The sequence below is a fragment of the Neomonachus schauinslandi genome, chromosome 4 (assembly GCF_002201575.2).
Source record: "Neomonachus schauinslandi chromosome 4, ASM220157v2, whole genome shotgun sequence".
NCBI lineage: Eukaryota > Metazoa > Chordata > Mammalia > Carnivora > Phocidae > Neomonachus > Neomonachus schauinslandi.
This window is the reverse complement of record NC_058406.1, coordinates 185,373,359-185,388,494: the sequence shown is the minus strand read 5'-3', so window position 1 is coordinate 185,388,494 and position 15,136 is coordinate 185,373,359. Positions and strand designations below refer to the sequence as shown.

General features: G+C 52.1%; 1 protein-coding gene across 1 annotated transcript in view; it reads right to left on the bottom strand.

Moving 5' to 3' along the window:
* Window positions 1-2,385: 2,385 nt before the first annotated feature.
* The window catches only part of DENND3 (DENN domain containing 3), a 52,699-nt gene continuing 39,948 nt past the window's right edge, over window positions 2,386-15,136 (bottom strand). Inside the window, exons 18-23 of the mRNA XM_021688722.1 lie at window positions 12,340-12,479; window positions 9,365-9,519; window positions 7,980-8,113; window positions 3,136-3,254; window positions 2,920-3,057; window positions 2,386-2,752 (exon numbers count right to left, since the gene is read on the bottom strand). Coding sequence (XP_021544397.1) covers window positions 2,552-2,752; window positions 2,920-3,057; window positions 3,136-3,254; window positions 7,980-8,113; window positions 9,365-9,519; window positions 12,340-12,479 — 887 coding nt within the window. The 3' untranslated portion in view covers window positions 2,386-2,551. The remainder of the gene's footprint in view (window positions 2,753-2,919; window positions 3,058-3,135; window positions 3,255-7,979; window positions 8,114-9,364; window positions 9,520-12,339; window positions 12,480-15,136) is intronic.

Here is a 15,136-nt window from a genome sequence, read left to right as displayed (position 1 = left end):
TAAGCTCTGAGTATTTTCACGAGTGCCCAGCAAAGCAGCCTGGCTGGAGTATTCTCTGGGCCGTTCCAGGGCCCAGCAGTGGAGTGCCCTTCTTAGTCACCCCACCAGCCCAGGACTTCATGGACTAGGCCTGGACTAGGGCCCCTGGTCCTCTGGCTTCACCTAGGGCCCTGTTCCACCTCCCTGTTCCAAGGCACAGAACCCCAGAGCTTTGGAGTCCTGTGCAGCTGAAGGTCATGCCACAGCTGAGTGGTAGCAGCACTAGTTCCTGAGTGTCTGAGCCTCTTACTCACCCGGAGATCCCATGGCATCGCTGCAAGAAATACAGACATTTCCAGGCAGTGGGGCAACTCTGCCTGGCTTTCTATCCAAGCCTTCCCCAGCCATGCAGAGAAAGCACCCCTTCATCTTCCTAAGGAATCTTCTAGAAATGGACAGAAGTCATGTGCTTTTTAATTCAGACATTACAATCACATCCGATTCCAAGGTTGTCATTTGAGAGCAGCCGATGCGTTCACATATTCAGAGAGCAGATCATAAAGACGGTACCAAGTGACCATCTGGACAACTTCAGCAGTAGCGGAGTGGGGCAAGCTTGTGATGGGCGTCGTAGCGCTGGGCCGGCACCCAAAGCAAGCTTTCTCTTCTATTGTTTGAAATACAGCTGGAGAGCTGAAATCATATTAGGGTCAACTGGCTTCTCGTTCAAGATAAACACTTTTTTTTTTTTTTTTGGTACCAACTTAGTTCAGGTTTCTGAAGCCAAGACAGGGAAGGCGTCGTCTGTCTAATGAATTCCAGCTCATCCGGGGCTTCCCGTGACAAGTCATTCATCACGGAACCTCTTCAAAGCACAGAGGAAACACTGAAGGCATAAAGTGCCCTTTCCATTTTAACAACCCCCACCGGCCACTCTATCACTGTCAAGTAAGATCTTGGAAATTACCACCAAGAATAAAGGGAATGAAAAGTCTGCATTAAAATAACAATGCATGCTTAGAAAGAATCAAGAGCAAACCCAAAATGGTCCTGAATTATTTTGTAGCTCTCTCCCACCAGTGAATGTGGGGAAAGTAAGGAGACAGGACGTCAGCGTTTAATAAACAAAGGAATTTATTATTGACAAGGTGAAAATACCTGAATATGTGTGGATTGACATGAAATAATTTATGAGTATTTCTGACAGGATTTGACTAATTTTTCATGTGTTTACAAAAGCAGAATTCAACCTTTGTTTCCTTCTACAAGTCAGGAGCACACCCTCTTTGTAAGCACAGTTGCAGGGGCCTAAGGCCCCCTAGCTGTTCTCTGCACCACATTCCCAGAACACCCCCAAATCGGGTCCATCATCTGGACCCTGCAAAACGCTTAGGTCCTGCAGACAAACGCAAGGCCTGGTCAAAGCTTTCATCTGGAGGTTCTGGACGCTACTGAGCTCGGCCCTGTCCTGGGGGCCTGATGAACACCGTCTGTGACCTCTCAGGGTGAGTGAGGTCCGGCGCGGCGTCTGAGTTCCACAAGCCCAGGGCAGAGGGTCTAGCAGCCCCATCTGCGGCTGAGCTCATGGTGGGTCCATCGGGGGAGAGGCCACAGGCCCTCAGACGGTGCCATCAGGGGGATGCTCCCTCCACATCCAGTAACTACGTCAAAACCTTCCTTGGTGGACACCGAGGGAGGGACATCTCAATATTACAGTAAAAACGGGTAAGAGGTTGTTTTTGCAAATACTTATTTATAGCTAATAAGATCATCTTCTGTTAAATAATACAGCACCATCTACGGAGAAAGAGATGATACTCACACAAGAAGCAGACGGTTGAAAGGTACGGGACTGTGAGTGGCAGCAACTTCACTAGAAAACTCGATTATATAGGGCTATTTTAGGTGGAACTCTTCCTCTGTGATCTTTGGCAGCAAAGTCTCTCTAGGTTTCTTCATTATAAAAACTTGGCATTAGTTAAAGGAAAGAAACACAGAGCTTGCCTCAGCTGGCCCAGCCCCTGTCCAGACACCCTGAGTACAGTGCTGTCCCCTCCCTGTCCCCTCCTCGGTCACCTGCTCTGAGCGGGCGCAGCAAGGGGCAGGCACAAATCTCTTCGACCACAAAGCTGTCATTTAAAGAACACCTCCTCTCATAAACTGCTGGAAACGAGGTCAGCCTAAGGCCGTAGGTCTCCTGCAAACTGGTGCTTACTGTATATTTGAATGAGTGAAGTAGGGAAAATGCAAACCAGAGACTTGAGGTCTGCCGGTCATACGTGATTTGGCTACATCGCTTCCCTCTGGCTCTGATGCTGGCCCCTAGTCGTGGGTTCTGGAACTTTCTAGACAACACACAGGGTAACTTCACAGCAGAGCCAATTAGCAAGTTGATCCAGCTGCCTGCCCGAGAAGCACCCCAACCTGAAAGGCTGTTGGTACGGTTCAATCAGGAAAGTCCGGCACACCGCCTGCCCCTGCTGGGGGCCCGGACTGGCTCCCCACCCCACCTTCTCCGGGGGGCACCGGTAGGGGGGCAGACCACGGACCTTTTCAGCATGTTCACCCACGTCTACTCAACTTTCCAGATGGCGATCTTCCCCTCCCCGCTGCCTGACCCGCTCAGCACGTATCTGTCCTCTGCCGAGCACAGGGTCTTCACCGTGTCCATGTGGGCCACCAGCTCCTTTTCCACCGTCCTCCTCTCGGCGTCGATGACGTAGATCTTCCCTTTGGACTTCCCCTGTGACAGACCTGTGCCGCCTACCCAGATCTGCCAGGGAGAGACAGAGGGGGCGTCGGCCACACGCAGCCTGGCCCGGGAGGGGGGCCCCTGTAGGTGTGCTTTACCCGTGTATTGGGTGGAACAGGGTGCACCCCCGAATCCAAGTCCCCCTGGAGCCTGGGGGTGCTCTGGGGAGGTGTGGCTCCTCGCCTTACCTGCTTCTTCACCGTGATCACGCAGCTGACCTCGGAGCAGTCCTGAAGGTGAACCGCCTGAGGGCGCCGGGTCAGGTCCTTCAGGCTCCAGACGTAGATGCTGTTGAATCCCGCACACGCCGCCCAGAGCTGCTCCTGCTGAAACAGAAGTCAGGCTGCGGCTGGTGGCCCAGCGCTCCGGGGGGCCGGTCCCCAAGGCGCTGCGGGGACAGATACCTCGGGGAGGAGTTGGAGACTGAGGAAGGACATGCCGCTGTCCCCAATGTTCTCGCTGATCTTCAGTTCTTGACAAAGCAGTCCGCTTGACGTGACAACCACAATCCTGTTCCCGGTGCCTGCAGAGCGGAGGGACGAGCATGAGGGCCGGGGGCACATCTGGGGCACAGGGATGAAGCGGCTGGGAAGGTCTTCCTGGGCAGCCAGCTGCCACGCGCTGCCACCTCGCGGCCCCGGGGGCCATCACCCCGCCGTTACTGACGAGGACACAGCAGCTTTGGGACCCTTCCTCCTCTCCCGCCGCCTGAAGCCACAGCCAGTCCTCCCCGTCTGGCATGAGGAGTGAAGGCGACAGTGCCACGCATCTCCACGTGCTTCCGCGTCTGTGAATCACTCAAGGAACGTGGCTTTCTGCAAACCAAGAGCTGCAGGCAGCCGCACGCTCTTCCCTTGCGAGTTTGCTGCGCGTGCCCCCTGCGCCCGGCACTGAGGCCACTGCGCCAGCATCACAGACATGGGGACAGGCGGGCACGGCCTCGGGCGGGGGGTGCCAGCTGGATGCAGAGGGAGGCGGGAGCCCCCAGGCGCGCCGCTCCGGCTTCCTGTCGCCAGCCAGCGCACCGCAGGCCCCCCCTGACACTCAGCCTCCACACAGAGGAGCCCCCTGCCCCTGGCCGCCCCGAGGACTTGGAAGCTCAGCTGGGGTTTCAGTCATGGAAACCGAGAGCTGCCATCCCATCTCTCCTTCTTCTAAGCTGGGGACAGGGTGGCTTTCCCGAGACCTCATAAGCAAAACCTTGTCCTATGATGGCCCATTAGCCAGATATGCCATCATCCACTTGGGCTAACTGGTGAGGCCCTCGTGATGCTGCGGCTGGTTAGGAACACCGGGCCCGCCCTGTGCCCCTCAGGCCCCCTCTCAGTGCACTGGACACAGAGCCCAGGAAGGGGCCCCATAGGAAGCCGCACGGGACAAGACAAGGCTCAAGAGGGGCGTGAGCAGTGGAGCAACAGAGGAGGGCTACTGTCCCCAGCGCAGCACTCTGAGGACGATGGCGCTTTGGCCTCTTGCATCTTGTAGCCGTTAGCGAGCTCTGCAGGGGGAAGGGTAGTATTCTGTCTCATTTTCAAATGAAGACACAGACTCCCAAAGTGACCAGCTGTCTGGCGGCAAAGCCCGAACCTGAACGCACCCACCTGAAGGCCACAGCAGAACCACGGGGTGTGGGAACGGGGTCTGCTTCCCTCCTAGAAAACGACCCAGCACTCAGGCGCGGGGTGCCTGAGCAAGGGCAGCCGGCCACGCTGCCCTGGGGGAAGACACGCAGGTCTGAGGTCACATTACTGGACTAGAGAGGAAGATCGCAGCCCCTCAGGCTCACCTCACCAAGCGCCTGGGGAGGAGCGAGACGCACCGCCTGGCCGGCCCTCACTGTTAGGCGCTGCCTCCGAGCACACCGACGGCCCGACGTGAGAAGACCCTGACCTGGTCCCAGTCTCTGCACTGGCGACATCTGATGAGGGACCGAGGTTTCTGCTTGTTACTCTTGTTCAGAAAGAGACTTAGGACAACACTTTTCAGGCATGCGCTCTCTGTTACCTGAAGAAACCCCACTTTTCTCATTGTTGCTAAATAGGAAAACTACTTATTGTATTAACTTGGAAAATAAAAGGCATTCTGTCCTCTGTTCGCTCCCTCACTGTATGTAATAGGCACCTTTTAGCCCAGAGTTTGGTCAGCTCTGGTAGTCCAAAACGCATCTGGGCTGGACACACACACACACACACACACACACACACACACAGGAGATCAAGGCTGAGGCATATGGTCCTTGAAAGAAAAGAAGTAAACCCCATAACCTGCACACACACCCAGGTTTCCCTGGGGGTACTTCCCAGTTCTCCGTGGGACACTGAGGAATAAATGTTCTAGCGCTGTCACAGTCCACCTTGCTTAAGGGTATGATTTAGGGCTGCCAATGTGGCTGGAAAGAAGGAATACCCCCCAAACGAGGGAGCCCAAAAATGTATGTATAGATTCTCAAATCCTTGGCTGACTCCTGAACTGTGCATAAGCACAGAAGGCAGAATTGGAACAGTTCAAAATAGTAGCTCATCAGGCTAGAAGGCTTCGTACATACCTCAGGCACTCCCTTGCGACCCTAAAAGAGCCGTGCTTACAAAAACCAAGACTGTGCACCGGAACAAAGTGTTATGTGCTCCAGGACTAAGGTCAAAAGTGAAATATGTTTACCCCAGAAAAGCCAAAAACCGAGCCTCTACACAAGAATAAAATGATTGGCCAGTAAGTAATTTAATGACCTTCTAGAACAAAACCTAATGGTCTAAAGAAGGCTATGACCAGACTCTCCTAGATGTGTCATCAACAACATCCAGGATACAGTCACTCCTGCACACGCGAAGCACGAGGATACGACTAGGGTCCAACAGAAGAAGTGCACAGAAGCAGACCCACAGATGACCCAGGATCCGGCAGAGAAGGAGCTCAACCGGCAATTACGAATAAATTTAAAAACTCACAGGAAGATATAAAGAGGATGGGTGGACATGGAGACTTTAGAAGAGAAATGGAAATTCTCGAACTGAAATGAAAATTTGCTGGACAGGTCCAGCAGCAGACAGGACACAGATGAAGAAAGCGTCTGGTCTTAACCAAGCTAAAGCAGAGAAAAGAAGGAAAAAATTATAGCCGTGCCTGAGACCTGTGGGACATTATCCAGTAGCCTGAGATATATATTATTATATTATTATATATATATTTATATTATATTCTAATATAATTCTAGAATACACACACACACACACAATTAAGATCCCAGAAGACACGGAGAAAGAGAATGCACAAAAATACTGGAAGGAGTAATGGTTAAAAGTCTCCCCGACTCACGAAAGTAAACCGTAAGTGAGATAGACATGAAGACCACACCTAAGCACGCTCTCATCCGACTCGTGAAAAGCAAAGACAACGCTTCCATGCAGCCACAGAAACCAGACCCGATGTATCAGCTGAACGGTAAGAAACAGGGCCGACTTCTCGTCAGGAACAAACAAAGCTACATAACGATGGAAAGATATTTCTAAAGTGTGGGGGGAAAAAACACAGTCTATCAGCCTGGAATTTGCTTATAGCAGACTCAGGTCATAAGAAATACTAAGGGAAATGCTTGAGCTAAGGGAAGCGATGCAGATAGAAACCAGGTACCAAGCACCCCAGAAACGGTAAACATATGGGCAAAAATCAGTGAGTACTTACGCAAAAATTTAAAAAATATTTTCTGAGGTTTATCACAGTTGTAGAAATAAAATACTGCTTTTAACAATAGTAGCAAAAGGGGCAGAAAATGGAATTGCTGATACTGCTGTGAGCTTACATGACATGTTAAGGTCGGCCGTGAGAAGGGCAGGCTGATACTGCAGTCCTTCGAGCAACCACTAAAAAGTAAAGCAAAAAAATGTAGAGCTAAAAAGACAGAAAAATAAACTAAATATAAAAAATTCTTTCCTGCCTTCTTTTAGACAGAGTAACAAAAGCAAAGAAGGACAGGTGAGAAAGGGAAAGGGGCGGAGGGGACGGCGGGCTCCCACCCGAGCTGTCCGAACGGCGCTAGAAGTGAGCAGACTGGCGCGCGGCCGTTGCTGTAGACAACACGCACACACGCACAGGGCGCACGCACCCCGGCACACGGCTGGGAAGGCAGGGCGGCCACCGTGGGACGCCACCGCACACAGCCATGGGGGCGCTGACAGTAAAAACCAGCACAGTGAAGGTGCGGAGGAATCGGAACCCACATGGTGCAGCAGCTTTGGAGAAGAGTCGGACGGTTTCTCAGTGGGGTAAACGCCGGGTTAACCCTTGGATGACCACATCGCGGTATATTCGTATGACCAAATCGAACTCCGCAGTCGCGGGAGTGAGCCGAAAACAAACATTGCAGGTGGCCCCGCACACAAGAGGCTCGTGAACAGCACGGCTACAGAAGGGCCCCTGTTGCGGAGTCCGTGTGGGGAAGGCTCGGGAACAGGCAACACAGCCCCAGGCGGCAGAATCCACAATGGGTGGCCTCTGGGCAGGTGCTACCTGGAAAGGGGCGCAGAGGAACTTTCCGCTGTGATGGAAATACCTGGGTCCTTGGGTGGTTATGTCCTGGATGCTTTTGTCAAAATCCAACGAACGACACTCACGTTTGTGCATTTTACCATATGTAAAATATGCTTCAAGTTTAAAAAAATTACGTTCATGACCATCACCCTGGCATCTGGCACAGCCCAGGGAAGACTTTGAAAGTGCAGACAGTGTGCTCTGGGATGCTCAGAAATGCAGGACCTACGCCCCCAGGCCGAGCCTCTGCACCTCCCGTCACACCCCGGGCAGGATGCCCAGCCGAGCTCCACAGAATCTTGGCCCGAGGTCTGTGCTGAGGCGTGCCCGGCAGGCCCTGCCCTGCTTGCCCTCGGCTGGGGGGCCGTGGGTCACACACAAAGTGACAGGGCCACAGAGGGCTCCTGGAAGGAGCAGTGATGATTCCAGGGGGCATGGGGGCTGCATTCACGCTCCAAGCAGGGCCCGGCGAGAGCAGAGGTGAGCAGGAGAGAGACGGGCAGCAGGTGGGAGGATGCCAGCGTCCTGGCCGCTGTCGGGGAGGGAGGCCCAAGAAGCCACACAGACAGGAGACGAGCACGGAGCCAGCGAGCACAGAGGAGTCCAAGTTGGAAGGCTGGGAAGGTGCACAGCAAAGGAAATAGGCCTCGAGCTCGCGTTCAGTCTCCTCTTGCTGGAGCAGGGCTCCGGCGCCCCTGGGGACAGCGGGGGACCGAGAACTTACAGCACCACAGGCAGCCGTCATGCAGGCTGATGGACGAGAGCCTGCCGCCCGGCAGCTGGAACCTGCTGGTCACTCGCAGGGTGCTCACGTTCCACGCCAGGATGGTCCCGTCCCTGCTGCACGAATACACCTTGCTGGTGGTGTGAACACACAAGAGCAGGTTTGGCTCGAACAGGCTTTAACCCCGAGGAGTACAAAGTTACCATTACGTACAGTTACCACCCAAGCAAACCCCATCCCCGTGGACAGAACAATTAGTTACGACGTAACGGATACAGCAGGCAAAAATGGTTTTCTGGGGACGCCTCTCCTTGCCCTGCAGCTGCCGGCTCTGCAGAACCGTAACACGACCACGGAGTCAAATCTAGCCCCGGACACAGGGCGAGACCAAGCACGCGCCCCGTCCCAGCCCAAGTTCACAAATCAGCGCCGCGTCGGCCACCAGAGACTACAGGAGAGGGGCGGGCACGAGCCAGAGCGATGCGCGGCCCCTTCAGCCTGAGAGTGATTAATTTTCAGGTCAGTGCCTTATGTTCTGAGCAGGCCCACCTGAGGACAGATGGCACCCCTAAAACTCAGGGGACAAGGCAGTAGGGGGCTGCATGGAGGAGAGTAGCAGAGCGGGGGGGAGCACCCACGCCCTGGGCAGGGCTGCCTCTTTGAAGTAGGTGACCTTGCTCCCGGAGCCTCTGCTTCCTTCACAGAGGGAAATGGGACCCCTCCTCATTCTCCAGGCTCCCCTGGGCACCTACTGTGTGCCAGGCCCTGTTCTAAGCACAGGACACACAGCAAAGAGAACAGACGGGGTGCCTGCCTCTGGGCTGACATTCTTAGTACGGCAAAGACAGTGAATGAAGCAGACGCATCTTCCAGACTGAACTGTATCCCCCCAAAAAGATACGCTGGAGTCCTAACCCCCAGGACGTCAGAGTGCAACAGTACTTGGAAACAGGGCCTTTACGGAGGTATTCAAGTTAAAGTTAACAGGGTGGACCCTCATCCAGTATGACTGGCGTCCGTATAAGAAGGGAGATTTGGACACGGGCAGCACCGTGTGAAGCCGGAGAACCGGAATGATGTGTCTGCAAGCGGCAGGTTCTTGGCAGACGCCCAGACCCCAAGAGCGGGCAAGGAAGGCCACGTACCCGTGGCCACTGGCCGCCATGCCTACCCTGCAGCTGGCCTGCAGGGGAACCGCTCCTCCTTGCTCAGGACCAGAAACAAGAACATCACCTGACTCGGCTTGTGACAGACCCGCTTCGCTCTCAACGGCCGGCCTGGCCCCGTGGCCAGTCGCCTACAGCGGCTGGGAGCCCTTCCTGCTCGGGGCTCCCAACCCACCCAGGAGCGCAAGGGTCCCTTGTCCCAGCAGAGCCCAGCGGTACCTGGGCGTCCCGTTCTGCACAACCAGGTCCGTGACACTGGAGCGGTGGTCGGTGAGCTGCTTGTTGCAGGACATGCTGTGGATGTTGATGATGTAGATGACCGAGTCCTCGGAGCCGACCCACACCTGGTTCTGCTCCGCCATCACCATGCAGTTCTGACACAGGCCGGGGGGAAACCGCCAACAGTCACGGCTCGTCAGCCACCGCAGTCCTACCCTGCAGCTCACGGCCCACACCACGCCTCTGCTCCGGGGGACACGCGGGCCCTTCGGTGAGCCCTGGGCACATCTGCCCGAAGGCAGACGCTTAACCGATGGAGCCACCCAGGCTCCCCAGTTTTATTTAATTTGTGAGAGAGAGTGAGAGCACGAGCGGGGGGAGGGGCAGACTGAGTCACCCAGACACCCCTAAAAACTGATAGTTTTAATTTTACCAATAAATATTCCCGTAGGTTAGAAAAGGATGCTAGCTTACTAATTTCAAAATTAATCATTTGAAAAAGCCCTTTCTTGGGGCGCCTGGGTGGCTCAGTCGTTAAGCATCTGCCTTCGGCTCAGGTCATGATCCCAGAGTCCTGGGATCGAGCCCCCCATCGGGCTCCCTGCTCAGCGGGAAGCCTGCTTCTCCCTCTCACTGCCCCCCCCCACCCTTGTGCTCACTCTCTCTCTCACAAATAAATAAAATCTTAAAAAGTTTACTTGTTTGGTACAAAAATAAAATAAGTATTAAAAGGCTGGGTGGCTCATTCATTGAGCCTCTGCCTTCAGCTCAGGTCATGGTCCCAGGGTCCTGGGATCGAGCCTCACATTGGGCCCCCTGCTCCGCGGGAAGCCTGCTTCTCCCTCTCCCACTCCCGCAGCTTGTGTTCCCTCTCTCGCTGTCTCTCTGTCAAATAAAATCTTAAAAAAAAAAAAAAAAAAAAAAAAAGCCCTTTCTTTTGAGGCATCTACCTGAGACCTGGTATAATTTTAGTAAAATGGGGCGCCTGGGTGGCTCAGTTGGTTAAGCGACTGCCTTCGGCTCAGGTCATGATCCTGGAGTCCCGGGATCGAGTCCCGCATCGGGCTCCCTGCTCGGCAGGGAGTCTGCTTCTCCCTCTGACCCTCCCCCCTCCCATGTGCTCTCTCTCATTCTCTCTCTCTCAAATAAATAAATAAAATCTTTAAAAAAAAAAAAAATAATAATTTTAGTAAAATGTCTTTCTTTAGTGGCCCAAAGATATCTTAAACTACTTTGAACTTCAAATTTCAGAGGAGGCAGCATTTTCTTGAGATAATTATCCAAGTTTCTTTCTTGTTAAACAGTACAGAGTATCTCAGTGAGATGAGTACAAAGGTGTTTTCACATAAGTGGGAGAACTTACTGCTTTACCTAAATGTTACCTGGCCTGACTGGGACCAGCAGAGATGGCCACATAATGCAGCCTTTTGATTTTATTTTAACTAGGATTTTAAGTTATTCTGTTATTAAAAAGTTTTTTTTTTTAAGTTTTTATTTATTTATTTGACAGAAAGACACAGTGAGAGAAGGAACACAAACGGGAGTGGGAGAGGGAGAAGCAGGCTCCCGGCCAAGCAAGGAGTCCGATGTGGGGCTCGATCCCAGGACCCTGGGATCATGACCTGAGCTGAAGGTGGATGCTTAACTGACTGAGCCACCCAGGCATCCCTAAAAAATCTTTGAAATACATATTACTAAGATTCAACAGGAAAAAATTAAATTTAGAATAAAAATGATTTCCTCAATTTCTCCTTCTTGTTTGTTTGGTCTCAAGCATTATTAGACCTTAGTAAATATTTTATCTTGGGTCCTGTTACTTTATCGTCTGAGGCTCACTGTGTGGTTAGGGGGGGAAATAATTTAGTAACCTCTTGCTATCCTGGTATCTAACATGAGGTCTGCTGCTCACTCAGTGAAGAACGAGCCCAGCCCCCAGCAACACGCATCTGAATTCACGGCATTTCTGTTGTTCACAGCGGTTTTGAAAGCTTAGACTGTGCCCCAGATTGCCACATTATGTTTACATGATGGAACGTGGCCACCAAAGTTGGTGATGCTGAACACTGAGGTACCTAACTCTGCTAGACTGTTCTCACCTTAAACCTGAAAAAATAGTTTCACCTTAAAGGAGGAGGGAGGCGAGGGCTTTCCTAGCAACACCTCTTGGGACAGCAGCTTCTTTTATACGCTGAGGGCGTCCTGAGCAGATGACTCCCACCAGATGGTCGGTGGGAACGTACCCTGAGATGGGGGATGGTGTGGAAGGAGGCGCTGGTCTCACTGAGCTGGACCTCAGGCCACAGTCCCGGACCAGCAGCGCCTCCTCACCAGCAAACACCAGGATGCACCTGAAATGTGCCGGGTGGGGCCCATCGCCAGGGCCCTGGTGCCTGTGGGCACCTCACCGTGCAGCGCGGGACGTAAGACACGGTTTTCAGAGGCCTTACGAAGTCTCGGAAAAGCAGAGCTGAGTCCGCGTCCCACTGCCCGCCCCAGCACCTTGGATTGAGGGGGGTGGGGATGGCTGTTCTCGTACAAACTATCGTGATCAACTTCACTTAATTAAAGTCATCAGTCTAAAAGCTCAAACCTTAACATCATGTCGACATGCTTTAAACTGTTCTTGGTTCTCAACCCCAAATATGTTAAAATAATGCACGTTTCTGCTTAGGATGGGGAATGTGGATACGAGACAGGACTCTGCGTCCGCATCACTGAAATCTATGTTCAGGTTCCAGGCTGGGGGGCAGCTAAAGCCACCGTCCGCTCACCTAAACAAGGACACTGACAGGATAGGACGGGGTTGCATCTAGTGAAAAACCTCACAATGCAACCTCCTGTTTGTTTACCGAACGGGGCGATGCTGTGGGATAACGTGCATCCCACTGCCGTGTACGGGTGGATGTGTCCATCTTTCCGGAGCCCACAGCCCGGTCTGGGAAGCTGCCGTGTCGCAGGGCACCGTGTTTACTCACCAACTTGGAAGTGCCCACTTTAAAGCAATGCTGGTAAATCGTCCAAGAGGAAGCATCAAACACGGTCACTTTGCCTTCATTCAGAGCACACCATAACTTGGGGTGGGCATCCTCCACTTTTTCTGCTGGGTCCAGATGCCCTGAAGAGGAAAGCAACCCAAACATGTTTTTATTTTTATTTATTTTAATTTTTTTAAATTAACATATATTATTTGTTTCAGGGGTACAGGTCTGTGGTTCAACAGTCTTACACAATTCACAGCGTTCACCATAGCACCTACCCTCCCCAATGTCCATCACCCAGTCTCCCCACCCCGCCCATGCCCTTCCACTCCCGCAACCCTCAGTTTGTTTCCTGAGATTAAGAGTCTCTTATGGTTTGTCTCCCTCTCTGGTGTTTTGTTTCACTTTTTTCCTCTCTTCCCCTATAATCCTCTGTCTTGTTTCTCAAATTCCTCATATCAGTGAGATCATATGATACTTGTCTTTCTCTGATTGACTTATTTCGCTCAGCATAATACCCTCTAGTTCCATCCACGTCGTTGCAAATGGCAAGATTTCATTTTTCTGATGGCTGAGTAATATTCCATGTATATATATACCACATCTTCCTTATCCATTCATCTGTCGATGGACATCTTGGCTCTTTCCACAGTTTGGCTATTGTGGAGATTGCTGCTATAAACATTGGGGTGCACGTACCCTTTCGGATCCCTACTTTTGTATCTTTGGGGTAAATACCCAGTAGTGCAATTGCTGGATCATATGGTAGCTCTATTTTCAACTTTTTGAGGAACCTCCATACTGTTTTCCAGAGTGGCTGCACCAGCTTGCATTCCCACCAACAGTGTAGGAGGGTTCCCCTTTCTCCGCATCCCCGCCAACATCTGTCATTTCCTGACTTGCTAATTTTAGCCATTCTGACTGGTGTGAGGTGGTATCTCATTGTGGTTTTGATTTGGATTTCCCTGATGCCGAGCGATGTTGAGTGCTTTTTCATGTGTCTGTTGGCCATTTGGACGTCTTCTTTGGAAAAATGTCTGTTCATGTCTTCTGCCCATTTCTTGATTGGATTCTTTTTTCTTTGGGTGTTGAGTTTAAGAAGTTCTTTATAGATTTTGGATACTAGCCCTTTATCTGATACGTCATTTGCAAATATCTTCTCCCATTCTGTCGGTTGTCTTTTGGCTTTGTTGACTGTTTCCTTTGCTGTGCAGAAGCTTTTTATCTTGACGAAGTCCCAATGGTTCATTTTTGCTTCGTGTGACACACCTCAGGCTCCACATTCTCACTGACACTCGGCGGGGTCGGTCTTGCATCTTGGCCTTTCTAACAGTGTGAGGATTTGGGGTTTTGGATTGTGATTGGTTTGCATTTCCCTGATTGCACAAGTGGCTGACGGCTTTAACTGCCATGTGGAGGGAATCTTCTGTGGGGAGGTGTTCTGTCTCTTGCTCATTTCTGAACTGGGTGGTGTTATTCTCCTTGACTTGAGCCACTTGTTGGCTCTGCTGTGTTACCAGCATCCTGTCCAAGTCCGGACTACCCTGTTCACTCTCTTGAAAGTGTCCTTTTCTTTTTTTCCTTAAGATTTTATTATTTGAGAGAGCAAGCGAAAGAGCATGAGTTGAGGGGGAGGGGCAGAGGGAGAAGCAGGCTCCCTGCTGAGCAAGGAGCCTGATGCAGGGCTTGATCCCAGGACCCGGAGATCATGACCTGAGCCAAAGGCAGACGCTTAACCTACTGAGCCACCCAGGCACCCGGAAAGTGTCTTTTTAAAGTCCATAATCTTAGTAGTCAAATCCACCAATCTTTTCATGGCTAGTGCGTCCATACGGTTTCCTTCTCTACCCTGAGGTCATGAACATGCTCCTCTATGTCAGCTGCTAGAAGCTTGCCTGCTTCATTCATTTATGCTTGTTAGTGCCTTCCCATGTACCTTTCCATCCACTTGGCACTGTGCGTGACCTGAGGTGTGGCCAAGCTTCGTGTTTTCCATACGGATGCACGATGTCCCAATGTCATTTGTGGTGACGACTGTCTTTCCCTCAAACCCCTGCTCGGTCATATCACCTCTGTCATAAATCAAGGAAACATAAATGTGTCGATCTTTCTGGGGTATTCATTCCACTGGCCTCTGGGCCCCCTTGGGGAATACCGCCCCACACACTCCTCAATCCCACCAGGGACTGGGATGCTTTGAGGCTGGGCTTCAGTGCCGGAGGGCTGGCTCCTTAACACTCGGGTAACCCTTGGAGTCTGGAGCCACCACTAACGGGTTTACCCTGACTCCCCTTCTCAGCAGGTCCTGGCTGGTTTTGTCCCTCTTGCCCCTCGGTGTTGGCCAAAGCTCTGCTCAGTTCCTCGCTTCTCAGAGACCACTTCCAGAGTTGGCAGACAATCCACAGGAGAAAGGGGCTCCACCGTTCTTCATGGTGGTTTGTCTAGCCCTTCTAGATGTTCTCAGAGTTACCTAGCCCATCATGACAGGAGGCCCAGAGTCCAGTCAATGTTAATGTACAGGAAACCGAATTAGGTCTAAAAATACTCATTTATCCAGACACCACGATGAAAACTGTCTCAGTCTGTGGTGTTAGAGTCAACAAGGAGCCTTGACTGGAGGAATCTGGTCCATCTCCAGTGGGGCGAGGTCCAACCGGGCTCTGTCCTCCTTCACGCTCAGTCTGTCACTTTGCAGGGTCTTCAGGACGATCAGTGAAGAGATAACACTGTCCTCTCCCACCGGGAAACAGCTTTGCCACCCAGCTGCCATATGGCCACCTGGAACCGGTGAGCT